General features: G+C 39.0%; 1 protein-coding gene across 1 annotated transcript in view; it reads right to left on the bottom strand.

Moving 5' to 3' along the window:
- The window catches only part of PARD6G (par-6 family cell polarity regulator gamma), an 85,237-nt gene that overhangs the window by 56,331 nt on the left and 13,617 nt on the right, over positions 1–15,289 (bottom strand). Inside the window, exon 2 of the mRNA XM_026699500.2 lies at positions 346–568. Within this exon, the coding sequence (XP_026555285.1) occupies positions 346–568 (223 nt within the window). The remainder of the gene's footprint in view (positions 1–345; positions 569–15,289) is intronic.

The following is a 15,289-nucleotide window of genomic DNA, read 5'->3' as shown; positions in this document are numbered from 1 at the left end:
TAATGAGGAAAATATGCTAATTATTCTGAGGGCATGCTATAAAGAAATGTTAATGTGCTACTGTCTTTTGTCTGAGGTATTTTTGTCACTTGCCTAACTACAATTTATTTGCCTCATTTAAAGCTTCTTCTTAAAGCTTCTTGGAAAGTCATCAAGCATAGCATTCCATTCAGGGGTACCACATTGGGGGCGACAGAGAAGGTAAAAATGTATAGATGATGACCATGGTTACAGCTCCCATCTTGAAATCTTCCCACCCATCCACCTCAGCAGCTGCCTCTGATTCTATTTTCAACTGAAGGGGGAAAAAATCAAGTCAACTAAGTTGTCAACATTTTAACTCACCTTGTTTCTGTATAAAAATCCTGAGCAATGGGTTTGCACTTGAAACAGCCTTGTAGAAGTTGTCATCATTATTAATGGGAAGAAGATCCCCATGGATGTCAGCATAGCCTACCATTACCGCCATATTAGAAATATGGTGGATGTGAAGGAGAAGTTTGTAGAAATCTTCGAATTTTCCTGGCTTGAAACGATCCAGGGAAAATCTTCGAAATTCTGCTCCAAACTAGGATCAAGGGGGAAAAAAGGAGAAATGACCACATGTCAGGATTGTATGACTGCAAATGTAGCTCTCGGTTTAGCCTTTTTAACCTTAAGCAACATATACATTTTTGCAGAGTTTTGTACTAGAAGTAGTCCTCAATGACCACAATGGAAGTTGTTAAGTGATGCGGTTGTTAAATAAAACATGACCTTGCCAGACTTATAATGTCAGTTCTGCTGTGGCTGTTAAGCAACTGGTGCCCATGGTCATTAAGTGAGACCTCCTGTGATCGTAACCTGATTTTACTGCCAGCTTTTGTATTGACTTTGATTATTGGAAGTCAGCTGTAAAGCTCACAATTAGCAATCACGTGACAGTGGGAATCTGTTTGTAAATGTGACTCAACTGTGTTCAAATAGTGACCGTATGACTGCAGGGCCACTGCGATGGTCGTAAGCTTGAGGAGTTGTCATAAAGTTATTTTTTTCAGCACCATCGTAATTTGAATGGTTCCTAAACAAGACAGTTGTTCATTGAGGACTACCTGTATTAACACTTATGATTTTAAAAGGACAGCTAAAAATGTGAAAATTAATCCAGGGTTAAACTGATTTGCACAATAATGTAATCCTCAAAGTTCCAACCAAGGATCTATAATGTAGAAGTTTCTCTTAATTTTTCCTGCCTTAATTTTCTGAGTTTACTCCTCTGACCCCAAAAGCAGGATCAATGTTGTTAGAATGATTTCATGCCTTTGATAAAATTATTTGCATGCCGTCTTTATTATTATTTTTAAGTAAAGCAACTGAACATATCCAACACATTTTCTTCCTTCTATTGCAATACTTCTACTTTCCCTTAGATCAGTGATGGCGAACCTTTTTGTTGTGGTGTGCCGAAAGCGCGCATGCACTGGCACCTACAATGCAATGCGCCCCCCCGCGCATCCATGCACAATACCCCCCTTACCTGCACTGCACATGCGCGTGCCTCCCAGCTGGTTTTTAGCCCATTTGAGGCCATTTTTGGGCCCTCCCCAAGGCTTGAAGGAAGCCTCTGCAGCCACGGGAGGCCGAAAAACAGGCATTCCAGAAATACCATAAGTGCCCGTTTTCAGCCTATGGAGGGCTTCTGGAGCCCTGGGAGGCCATTTTCAACCCTCCCGGGGAAGCTTCTGCAGCCCTGGAAGGCTGAAAACGGGCCCATTTCAGCACTTCCAGTATTTCCAGAAGGCCTGTTTTTTCAGCCTCCCGAGGCTCCAAAGGCTTCCCTCAAGCCCCCGGGAGGGCAAAAACAGCCTCCCTCAGGCTCCAGAAGTCCTCTGTAAGCTGAAAATGGGCACTTCCGGTATTTCCAGAAGGCCTGTTTTTTCGGCCTCCCAAGGCTGCAGAGGCTTCCCTCGAGACTCGGGGTGTGTGTGGAAACTGCCTCAAACGGGCCAAAAATAAACTGGGAGGCGCACACATGAGCAGTGCAGGTAAGTTTGGCTGGGGCTCGCATGCCCGCACAAATGGCTCTGCATGCCACCTGTGGCACGCGTCCCATAGGTTCACCATCACGCCCCTAGATATTCTGCTTCCTATATCAACAATCTTTTCTTGGGATGCTACCTGATTTGATTTTATAAATTCTATTTCATTGCTGTCTTTCCCCAAACTGTAAAAAGCTCAACTTTAGTGACTCATCTGACTAAAGCAATCACATCCTTTTTTCATGTTCACACAGAAATGTGCAAAAAAACCCACCCCGGTTCTTTCATGAGTAGGCAGAGAAATGCTGTATTTACTCAAATTCAAAGCTTTTGTTCCATATCATTTCAAAGCATGCACAGTCCTATGCGATAAATGCCAGTAACATTAATCACCTTTTATTATCCCCAGATGCTTCTGCCCAAAGATGAGGCTATTCCTTAGATTGCCTTAAAGAGAATCAGTCTAATAACAAAGAACGCACTGCTTTTGTACTACAATCCATGGGCAACATTTATAACATTCCCACAGAATACAGTTTCCCTCAGCTAGAGCTACAGACTCTTAATGGAGACATTAAGGCAAATCAATGAAGAAAAAAAATGAGAAAGAAAGGCTGTATGGTTAAGAAAAAGCTCGTTCTAGCTTTAATCATCAGAGTAACTTAAGGACAACCAAGAAGAACCTCGATGAGAAAGTTAGTAGTACTGTATAGTCTTTGCTTTGACCACAAAACTTGAAAGTGTTAATAGAAGCTAATAAGGATCCTCAACTTACTCCGAGTTTGTTCAGGGATGTTAAAAGTTATCAAGCATGAGGAAGCAAGTTACTATATAAGCTTTGAGGCAAAACTGAAGATGTACACAAGAGACTTCCCTTGTTAAGTGGTAGTTTAAGGGTACTCAGCAACAACCAGGGGAGACATAAAAGCAGTCTTCCAATATTTGAGGGGCTGCCACAGAGAGGAAGTGGTCAAGCTATTTTCTAAAGCACCCAAAGACCAGACAAGGAATAATGGATGGAAACTGAACAAGGAGAGATTTAACCTAGAACTAAGGAGAAACTTTCTGACAGTGAGAACAATCAACCAATGGAACTGCAGTTGCCTTCAGAAGTTGTGGGAACACCATCACTTGAGACTTTCAAGAAGAGATTGGACTCCCATCTGTCAGAAATGGTGTAGGGTCTCCTGATTGAGCAGGGAGTTGGACTAGATGACCTACAAGGTCCCTTCCATCTCTGATTATCTGTTATCTGTTAACTGAAGGAAATAGTTGCATAAAACATACTGAATGCTTTTAAAGAATATAGGATAAACCAAACCATAGAGATAAGACAATAATAAAGCAGTTACAATTGTTGGAAGAAATATCCTTCTGGGTTCAGTTCCAAGTGGGGAAAAAGACACTGGATTCATGGAAGTGGCTTGGAAAGAAGGTTTATTGATGAACAGGACCACATGGCTTGAAGATCCTGGGAGAAAAGGGAAGAGATGCTGAGAGTCCCTGGGTTTTATGCCTCTCTGGGCTTTCAACTTCCTGGGACACAGGGAGAATATCCTGATTTAGTTTCTGTCAGAAGTCAAAGGTACCTTTGTAGGTTGTCTGTGTGCTAAGTTTGGTTGAAACTTGGTGGGTAGTGCAACGAAGGGCAATTGAATGGTTCTGCCTGAAGGAGGTAGATCTTTGTTATGTAGAATAGACTAGTCCAGGCCTTAAATGGTCCATTGACAAAGGTGGGAGGGCTGAGTTTCTGTCTCTCTGAGTTTCTACTTCTCTTTTAGGGGAAATATTCTGCATTTTTAGTGTATCCCAAAATATCTCACTACTCTAGGAGAGGGGTGGATTTTAACTTCCAACACTACTAAAGAAGTATGTTCTGTCCTATAAAATCATCCATACAGAGAGATAAACTCTCTCCCCTCCCCCTCTCACTCACACACTCACACACACACATTTTTTCACACACATATATATATATACACAGACTGATATAATAGCAAAAACAGGAATGTGGTGTGCATATTGCAATCTTACACTTTGGGGATATGCTATTTCTTAAATAAAGAGAAAAATACTTAAAATTCAAACAGATTTACTATTGAAAAAGTAACTGATACACTGTATTCGTATATGAGCCATAGTCTCTATATTAACAGAGGAATGATCTTTATAAACCAAAACATAACATCAAAACAACAGAAACAGAACAGGCCTATTTGCAATAAGAGATTAAGTATACCCAAGTGCCTTCAAAAATCACAGAGTGAAAATAACTCTTATTACATACTTTAAACTCCAAGCATACAAAACATGGAAGTTTAATTGTTTGTAAGCTTTCATTTCAGTATTTCCCAGACCGGAAAGCAATAAAAAAAGATTCTGTGAAGTCCAAAGCTTGTAAAAGCTAAGACATGTAATGATCAGTGAGTGTAACAATTAAAAGATAACACAAGTCTCAAATATATGGTAGAAAAACAACTCTTAAGCATCTATAAATAAAGAGACTTTGTAGAAAGCATATATCAACTTGAAACATATCCACAGGTCCTACGTGCCAAAATACTTTGTGAATTATAAGTTAACCATTCTTAGACTTAGGCCAAATACTTTTGATTTAACTGCTCCCAACTGTTTATTTTATGAAAAAAGTTATTTCCATCCTTTTCTCCATAATTAAAGGCTAGTGAGCAGCAATGATACACCCCTACTCAGTATAGTGCCAAGCAGAATATCTCATAGCTGGTGTTTGTCTCGACTTTCTGAACTATATTCTCTGTTGCTTTGAACTTTCCTATCACTCAAATGCTAAGTAGATTTAGAAGGTTCTAATGTTTGCCTATCACACAGACAACACTAAGACACCAGCCAGGACAATCCTTCATTACAGGGACTTAATCTACTTATTAGTGCAATTTTTAAACAATGAAATACAGTAAACTACTTTGACCTGCTTACCTAGTGCAAACATTCAAGTACAACTACAAAGCTAAAGAGAGAAAGAGGAGAAAAGGCAAAAGTAAGATGAAAGCAATTTAGGTTAACAGTGCTACTAATAGTGACTAAGAAAGTAGATTTATATATGCTTACTTCCCAAAATTGGTTGTGATTGCAGGAATCTCCTAAGTATTTGTCACTGTCTGGTTGATTTGCAGTTAGAAGCAAAAAGAAATAACCAACCCTTCCTAGCACAAAAGAAATCCTTGTCTATTTTCATACTACCTGAGTGCCAGCAATAATAAAGAGAGTCAAGCAGCTTATACAAAAATAAATTCACTGCAAAAGTTAATGCAATACACAAACATTAATGGAATCAAGACTGGTTTTATAATCAAATGCAGGTAGTCCTCAACTCAATTGGAACCAGGGCAAAGCTGTTAAGGAAGACGCCCATGTGACTGCTACGACTACAATCCAACCTCTCCCAGTTTTAGTCATTAAACGATTTTGTGTGTGATTAAGTAGTTGGAGTCCCAGGTAAGGAGCATTGGGTGCCTTGGAGGGAGGGGGACCCTGGGCGGCTTCACTCAGGAGCTGAAAATCCTCCCTGCCAAAACCCAAGCAGGACTTTCAGCCCCTGAGCTGCCAGACACTCGCTTGCAACCTGCAGTGGGCCTCCCAAGGCCTCACCCAATCCGCAAAGGCACCCCATGTTCCATTCCTTACTGAATTGCCTCTCCCCTCAGGAGCGGAAAATTCTTCCTGGCAAAATCCAAGCAGGATTTTAAGATCTGAGCAAAAAGATAGTTTCATGAAGAAACATTTGAGAAAGCTAGACATAGATATCTCTCCTGTTGAATGTGGACAGTAAGTCCTACAGCGTTTTAGATATACCAGAGCTGTATCCCCAAATAAGATCTTACAGTTGGAAGGTCCGTATTTCTTGCTAGGAACTTCTTATTTGCAACATCTTCCCATCAGAAGATAAGTTTGGTTGCATGACTATCTGGAAAAGCCAGTGGACATGTGTGTTCTTCAGAACAAAGCAGAGCCAGTACTGGAAAAGAAACTCTCCTCTCTCAAGTGAAGGAACATGGCATCTTTTTCCAGCCCTTTCCCTAGTGGGTTGGAAACTCACTCTAGAATACTCTGGCTCTGTTATAAGAAGCCATATCCCAAGCAAGTATGTGGAAGTGCTAACCAGCATGCATGGAGAGGAGAGATTTCAATCTTCTCCTATGTTCTTCTTTCTGAAAACTACCTCCTAAATGTATGCCTCCTCCTCTACTGATGATACCAGATCTCCAACTGGCAGATGATCTTAGTACCTTTTGAACAAGAGGGGAAAGACCACTTTCCCTCACCAAAGCCCCCTAGAACTGGCTGTAAAGAAAAGAAGAGGACTACCATAAAACTGTGCCCCCCCCCCCCGCATTCATGATCCGTGGCACTGGTCCAAAAGGATAATGGAGTCAGTAGTATCTAAAGCTGTTAAGCCATCAAGGAGTACAAGGATGGATGCATCACCTCCATCTGCAATTGCCAAAGATCACAACAAAAATAATCAAGGTTGTCTTTATACTGAAAACCTGACTGAAACAGGTCTCGAGAATCCACTTCTTTCAAGTTCTTTGCAACTACAGCCCAACCACCTTCTCAATAACCTTCCATGTTTCATCCATATTTGAATATTTAATAAGTGAGCGGAAATGTCTATGGAGATTCTCAGTCATCCAGGTCATGGCTGTCCCAAAGATGATTTTTTCAAGAGGCAACTGGACTTTCTGGATTTTCTTTGAAGATGTTTCACTTCTCGTCCAAGAAGCTTCTTCAGCTCAGAGCTGAAGAAACTTCTTGGATGAGAAGCAAAAGGTCCTCAAGTTGTCTCTTGAAAAAGCACAAGTGAGGGGGAAATGGACATTTTAATCAAGTTAATCCAAACTGCATAATCCAGTTACACAGTTATTCCAGACTCCCTGATCAACATAAAGATAAAGTGAAGTAATAAATACTATTTATTTTATTATCATTACTTACTGATAATGACCACGATACAGTCCTCAACACAGCTTCTGCACACAAGGTACACTAAGCAATATAAAATATACCTGCAGCTATAGAAATTGAGCCAGATTTTGTAATTGTTCTGGAAGTGGCCTACCCATTAAGGAAAAAAAAAAAGGAGTAGTTTCTCTTCTTTAGCTTCTTAAACTTTCTTGACAAATTACATAGGAAGAACAGTGAAACAACACACAAGAGACTGATCAACTTTCTCCTTGTCAAGAGGCAAATGTATTCTTGCACTATTGTACTGTTGAATCTCCTTTCTGGAAATCATAATAGCACATCAGATCTTGCAAGAATAAAGGCTCTCCTATGATTTTGCCCATAAAGTATTGGCAAAATAATTTGCGTTTAGAAACAAAATATTCCAAACAAGCCTGATCTAAACACAACGAACATCTTTCTGCAGAATGTGGTCAACCTTCTTATTTCATGTCTTGTCAAGGTTCTTGAAAAAGTCAGCTGAAGCTAAGCATTGGCCAGATAGGCTACAAAATTCTAGATCCAAATGTATCCGGATATTCATAATCACAAGAAGTTGTGTGATGACCCAGGGTGGGATACAAAAGCAACAAAGTCACAAGAACAGGTGAAGACCCTTTAATTCTTTCAACTTGGCTTTAAAGGTCCAATTATCATTGACTGGAGAAAAATCTCCCCCACAAAGAGTTGCGAAAAGGAAGAACTTCTATTCAAACTCAAAATACATATAAATTATAGATAGAAAAAACAACAACACAAACCACACTGAAGAGTTAATGAGATAAGGCAGGATAAAGACTTGAAGACATCCACAGATATTGAAATACACACAGTGGGAAGGATGCTAGAATTCAGATAAGAACTGACAGACTATAAATATTTTCATGCTTTGCTTCCAGCACTGGCCCATACGCAGTTTGTCCTTTTAAACAGTCCTCACAGCTGCAGCCAATGAAGAGGATCAAGGCCCTTTCCTCCCCTGTAGACCACGCCATTCACGTTTCTCCCTTATCCGCTCCTCCCTGCGTGCTCTAGGATGAAGAGGGGTGGGCCTGGATCTTCCTCTGAATGCCCAGCCGGCATGTGCCCTTCCCCAGTTTCCTCCACAACCTTCGGAGCCACACTCTCACTCCCTGTCGGCTGTTCCTCCTCTCCCTCTGAGTCAGATTCTAACAGGGCCATGACAAGTTGTCTTGAAAGTCAGGGTGATCGGAGGGACAGGGAACTTTCAAAGAAGATTAAGACAAGATCTCAAGCAACAAAGCTACATGTGAGCCTCTAGAGAAATTAAGCTAGGTTCCAGCCTCAACAAAGACTTGCAAATGCAGCAGGAAACTTGTAACAAAGCTCTTAAACATTTAACTTAAACTGTGAGAGGGATCTTGGAGTCCTAGTGGACAACCTTTAAATATGAGCCAGCAGCTGCCAAAAACAACAACACACAGGCTGCATAAACAGAGGGATAGAATCAAGACCACTTTATTATGCCTTGGTTAGGTCGCACTTGGAATACTGCATTCAGTTTTGGTTGCCATGATGTAAAAAAGATATTGAGACTCCAGAAAGAGTGCAGAGAAGAGCAACAAAGATGATTAGGGGACTAGAGGCTAAAACATACAAAGAACGGTTATAGCAACTGGGTATGTCTAGTTTGATGAAAAGAAGGACTAGGGGAGACATGATAGCAGCATTCCAATATCTCAGGGGATGCCACAAAGAAGAGGGAGTCAAGCTATTCTCCAAAGCACCTGAGGGCAGGACAAGAAGCATGGAAACGAATCAAGAAGAGAAGAAACTTAGAACTAAGGAGAAATTTCCTGACAGTTAGAACAATTAATCAGTGGAACAACTTGCCTCCAGAAGTTGTGAATGCTCCAACACTGGAAGTTTTTTAAAATGTTGGGTAACCATTTGTCTAAAGTGTTGTAGGGTTTCCTGCCTAGGCAGGGGGTTGGACTAGAAGACCTCCAAGGTCCCTTCCAACTCTGTTATTCTATTCTATTGTATTCATTTAGACTAAACAGCTTTGAAAAGTCCCAAGTTCTAATTACAGATCCGAATACCATAAGCCAAATAATTCATTATCTGGGCTGTATAGGTCTTTATCCCAGCTGTGTTATACAGTTTGATGGCACAGAATGGCACTCCTGAGACTAATGGGCCCATATGGAAGCAGCCCTTAATTGTTTGTTCCATGTAGCTGAGGTTTGAAAAGAGACATTCAGATATTTTAATGCCTGGGGCTGAATTTGCCAAGCTCCATGCGACCAGCAGGTCTTTTTTTTTAAAAAAAAAAAATACAGCTATTGTTCTGTTGTGATTGATGACTAGACTTTACTCTTCATAGTAAAGCCCACTTGGGCTTAAAGAGGATAGCTGCATTATCCACATACAATAGAATGAGACAGATCTATTGGGCAGCATAGGAACGGGGTGAAAATCAGATTTTGACAGAGTACGCAACCAGAAATTCATATGGAACTAAAAAAGGGACAGGCATCAACATGCAACTTTCTTTTATTCCACTTTAGAGAGGTATTGAAGAAGACAGAAGCACCCTGGTGTGTTCCAACAGATTCACACTCAATCATTTTCATGTAGTAAAAGAACAGATTACAGAATACCGGACAATGAGACCAATTAATGGAGGATGCAGTCAATTTTACACCTAGGGAACTTGTTTCTGTGGTTCAGGCCAAACGCTTTAATCGACAGAGGGAACATAAATTTGACAAGTTTGTATAAGAGATTGGAAGCCATTTGTGGAATTTCTGCATGTGAAAATACCATACATCAATGGACTTGTTAACAGAGGGTTTTGAAGATGAGTGTAACTTTTTGTATTACAAATTAATAGGGTTTTTTTTTTTTTGCAATGGGTCAATTTGATTGATAGACAATAGAATTTTATATTTGGGGTATTTTGTTAAAGAGATTGTGATTTTAAAATAGTGATTTAGTAATAGAGAAGGGAAAATTTACAACTATTTATATTATAGACCCATTGGGTAAGAGGGGGAATCTATTAGATTTGATTAAATTATATTTATCAACATTCAGCCAGAGTGGATGTTGTATACAGGTAATCCTCATCTTACGACCACAACTGAGCCCAAAATCTCTGTTGCTAAGTGAGATACTTGTTAAGTGAGTTTTGCCCTGCCTGCAACTGTCATAAATATGAGTCAGTTGCCAAGCACCTGAATTTTGAGCACATGACAATGGGGTCACTTTTTTCAGTGCCATTGAAACTTGAACAGTCACTAAATGAACTGCTGTAAGTCGAGGACTGCTTGTAGTGACCATAACTCTTCAGAAGTATCATAGCATCAGGTAACCTTTTGTTATAGAATCTGTACCGGCAACTGTAGAATACCCTTAAAGCGACATCAAGGACTAACTTCAACTTCAGTAAACAAAGCAGCCAGGACAGGAAAAAAAAAGCATCTATTTGTTTGAATCAGTACAAACTGTAATGGCAGAATGCATGTCTTGGTTTGTCCTAACTATTCAGTACAAAAAGGAAACTTATTTAAAAGTAGAAGTTTCAGATTAATTGTTGCTGGCCTGGCTGTTGATGAAACAATCCTGCAGCAATCCAAGCACACCAATCCCAGATCTGAAATAAGGAACTAAGAATTGCTACCTTGCTTTTATTTAAGAGCAACAGCAATATTAGAATTAGAATTCTTTATTGGCCAAGCGTGATTAGACACACAAGGAATTTGTCTCAGGTGCATCGGCTCTCAGCGTACATACAACAATAGTGATAGATCATAATCATTGTCATTGTAAAAAATACATTCATCCTAAAACATTAGATACAACACTTAGTGATAGTCAAGGGATATAAATAGGCAATCAACATAAATCATACTAGGATACTATGGTAAGTAAAAAATATAAATAGTAAGATACAAGCAACAAAGTTATAGTCTTAATAAGATAAAGAGATAGGTAATAGGGAAGATGAGAATAATTAAGCTAATACTGCCTTTCTGGATAGTTTGACAAGGTTGTGGGAATTAGTTGTTTAGCAGAGTGATGGCATGGGGCAGGGATCCCCAAACTTGGCAACTTTAAGACTTGTGGACTTCAACACCCAGAATTTCTAGAAATTGAAGTCCACAAGTCTTATAATTGCCAAGTTTGGAGACCTCTGGCATGGGGGGAAAACTGCCCTTGTGTCCAATTGTTTGACATGCAGTGCCCTATAGGGTCATTTTGAGGGTAGAAGTTGAAACAGTTTATGTCCAGGATACAAGGGACCTGTAGATATTTTCCCAGCCCTCTTTCTGGCTTGTGCAGTATACAGGTCCTTGATGGAAGGCAGGTAATATACAGGTAATCCTTGACTTACAAGGGTAATTGAACCTGCGATTCCGGTTGTAAGTTATGGTTAGTCGTTAAGCAAGTCACCCTGTGACTGTGCTTGATTTTACGACTTTTTTGAAGCAGTGAATGAACGCCATGGTTATTAAGTGAAGCTATTATTCGCTGTGGGGTGTTTATTACTGGAAACTAGAAGAAAATACTGGTTTTGGTAAAAAAACCACCCTTATAAACTGCAATCACATGACCATGGGATGCTGCAAATGGCTGTAAATGCTGGTTTATTGCCAAGCACTCAAAATGCAGTCATGTGACTTCAGGGTTGGGGGGAGGCCATCGGAGTTTTGAATCTAAATCATAAGTAGGCATTCCGACTTTGAACATTTTTAAATGACCAGTTGTAACTCATAAGTCAACCTTACATAAGGTAACTTGGTTGCTCTTTTAACCTAAACACCATAATTTGTATTTTAAAGGTGACTGTTCAACAGATAGTTCTTAAAGGGTTAAATGATTTTCCTGCAACCCTGTGCCTTCCAACCAACCCCATTCCAGCAGATCCACCGGAACAGATGAGAGCTGTAACCAATCGCATCCAGAGGGCAACAGGCTCAAGGAAAATTTTGTCTTCTACTCTAGAATTTTCACCAATTCTCTAAATCATAGTTATCTTGATCTAGAACAGGGGTGTCAAACTGGAAATAGCAATGGACTGGTCCATGGTGCCTCTGCTAGTGAAAACGAGGCATGGCAGGTGTGTGAGGCCTCCATGCGCCATTTTTAGCCTGGACGGCCTCCTGCATCCCTTTGCCAGCCAAAATGGGGTGGGGGGGATATGTTTTGGGTGACAAGGTGCTGCAGAAGGCCGTCCAGGCGGAAAATGGGGCATGGAGACCATGCATGCCTGCCATGCCCTGTTTTGGCTGGCAGGGTGCTGCAAGGGGTGTCCATCCCTTCTCTCCCCCCTCCCACCAAGCAGCCCGCAGAGGAGAACTACAATGCTGATCCAGCCCTCAAAGAAATCCAGTTTGACACTCCTGATCTAAAAGAATTCTTCGGTATGACAGTTATGTTTTAACTTGTACTAAAAGCCAGAGGTTTCATATTTCAGACACTACATAACATCATATATTATTGAGTATTCAGAAGAACAAGAGAAGTCTCTCAATTTTTAAATAGAATGTTTTTAACATGGTATATTCTTAATAAAGTGGATGCCCAACAAAATAGTTATGTTCTTGATTTCTGAGCACGGATCAAAGACTTGTTAGATTGGTACTGTAATGGTTAAAAATGTTCTTTATTTTATTTAAAACCCAGCCAAAACTTTCTAACAATTTATATGGTTCAAGAAACCATGTACTTAAAAAAATTAGGACAGACGTGACATGGTTACATGGAGCAGAATTAAAGCTTAAGTTAGCAGACTGTATTAGTGGCTTTAGAAAAAAAATGTGTTATCAAGCAAGGCAAACCAGACATGGCTTTGATGCTGCTCTATCTTGTTAGGGAAGGGTTGCCAGTCAACTAGATGATTCCTGAATGCATCAAAAACACAAAGAGAGAAGCAGCAACATTTCACTTAATCCAAAGCAATGTAAACATCACGAAAATGGACATCTTTTGATCACACCGACAAGAATCCTTACAGGTCACCTTTACAACTCTGGCATTCCAACTCTTAGGATATACAATCATCATCATCATCATCATCATCCAGGAACAAACAATTAAGGAGGCTTGAAAAAATTGATATTTTGAAATTCTGGTACCTTTCCCACACAAATTATGCAGAGAACAGTTGATTTACTATCTCTAAATCATGTAGTATCTTGATGGTCTAGCACAGCTCTCAGCTCGAAAAAAATCCTCCTAAATATAACTTAATTAAATTCATTAGCTTAATCCTTTTCTTTTAAATGAATGTAGGATGAAATGGGATTTTTTTAAAAAAATTGTATTTGTTTTTAAAACAAACATAAACAAACAAAACATAAAAACATCAGGCCATCTTCCATATATGTACATACAGTGTGCCGGTTGGTTGACAAATTGTTCTGTGCTTCCATTTCGTAGTCTTCAATTACAATTACATTGTATACGATCCCGTATTTTCAATCCAATATTAAATACATTAGTATCATTATTAATCAATCATTTGACTATACTTTTATTCATTCATGCTTTAAGAAATAATCATATTTTACTTAATTTGTTTTGTGACAATTCATATTATCATCCCAAATCTATCCTAAAATCATTTTGTAGATATAATAAGGAAAGAATACATCTTTATATATTTAATATTTTCTAAAAGTCTACATATTTCGTTACTATATTTTATTGTCTAACCATTGATAGAATAGATCCCAAACTTTATAAAATTGTTTATCAGCATGTTCTCTAATTTCAAATGTCAATCTGCTCATTGGATGAAATGGGCTTTTGAGTGGATGCATAAAAAATGACACCAATTCAAGACAGTTTTTAAAAAATTAATAACAACCCCAATAATTAAAATATGGTCATATTTAATACAGGTTCAGCTTCAAATATTTTGTTGCAAATATTTGTTCAAACATCAATAGCAAAACATGCAAGGATGTGTCAATAAACGGCTACACCTAAAGATGGTTAAAGTTGAAAGATAAGTTGCAATTAAAGGCGCAGTCACATGTGGTTTTTTTTTTTAATAACAGCTGGTGGTTTTGTCTCTTTTTAAGATCTTTCCAAAATTGCAGAAGAGAGGCCTACAAACATTGTTCAACCTTGCAAATTTCTCGGTTTTCTTATTAGGAAAGCCAGTGTCTCAACAAATTAAAGGATTCAAATTCACATTTTGTGGGAAATTATTCTTATGACTTAATGTACCCTATGACTATCATTAAGTCTTGTACCTTATGATTCTTGACTCTTGACAAATGTATGTTTTCTTTTATGTATACTGAGAGCATTTGCACCAAGACAAATTCCTTGTGTGTCCAATCACACTTGGCCAATAAAATAATTCTAATCTATTCTATTCTAAAATTGTGGACATTAAAGGGAGGAAAAAGCAATTAGGATATGTAGATTCCAGGTCTCATATGGGGAAGGGTGTCTTCCAAAGTATTATTGCATTTTTGAAATGGAATATCATTTTTCATTGAAAACAGTAGGACTACAGTAATCAGTTACAATATAATTGCATTTGTTCTGATCCCATCTCAGGATTACTCCTCATACTGAAGATATGCCTTATAAGATTTATATTTATATCAAAAACTAACAAACAGGTTTTTTAGACTGTTTCCATGCCCAACTTTTTAATGTGCCACAGATGCCCATTCACCTGGCGGTCAAGTGATGCCCCCAACAGCCATTCTATCTTTCTTTTTTCATTTTCTTGATATCTCAAAGATACCAAGCATCAACTCCTTAAAAAAGATAAAATATTTTGCATTCCACAATTTGTGGAATAAAACAACACTGGCTGATTTATTACATGCATAACCCAACTTTCTTCCAGGAGGTAGGGTAATTTATCACAACATAGCACTGTGAGCTACACTAGGCTGGGCTAAGTGACTAGTCAAAAGTGACTGAGTGCTACCATGACTGAGATGGACTTAGTCCAAGCTTGCTCCAGTTCTAGTCCAACATTTTCACCACTATACTCAGGTTCACATACCTGCTAAACCATAATCCGACTTTGTGAAACACAACAGCTCCTTCATATAACAAAGCCACAGTGAAATCAATATAGGTAATCCTCGAGTTACAATGATTCATTTATTTGTCTGCTTGTTTATTTGTTTGTCAAACATATACAAGATAACAAGTATAAGTATGAACTTATATACAGGAGCAAAGGAAGTAAATACTGATAAATGGGGACAGTATGACAGGGACGGTAGGTATGCTGGTGCACTTATGCACGTCCCCTTTAAGGGCCCCTTAAGAATGCGTGAGGTCAT

Source organism: Pseudonaja textilis, chromosome 3 (assembly GCF_049901715.1).
Source record: "Pseudonaja textilis isolate UNSWEBS1 chromosome 3, rPseTex1.2, whole genome shotgun sequence".
NCBI lineage: Eukaryota > Metazoa > Chordata > Lepidosauria > Squamata > Elapidae > Pseudonaja > Pseudonaja textilis.
The sequence above is the reverse complement of the archived record's forward strand: the minus strand, read 5'-3'. Positions and strand labels throughout refer to the sequence as shown.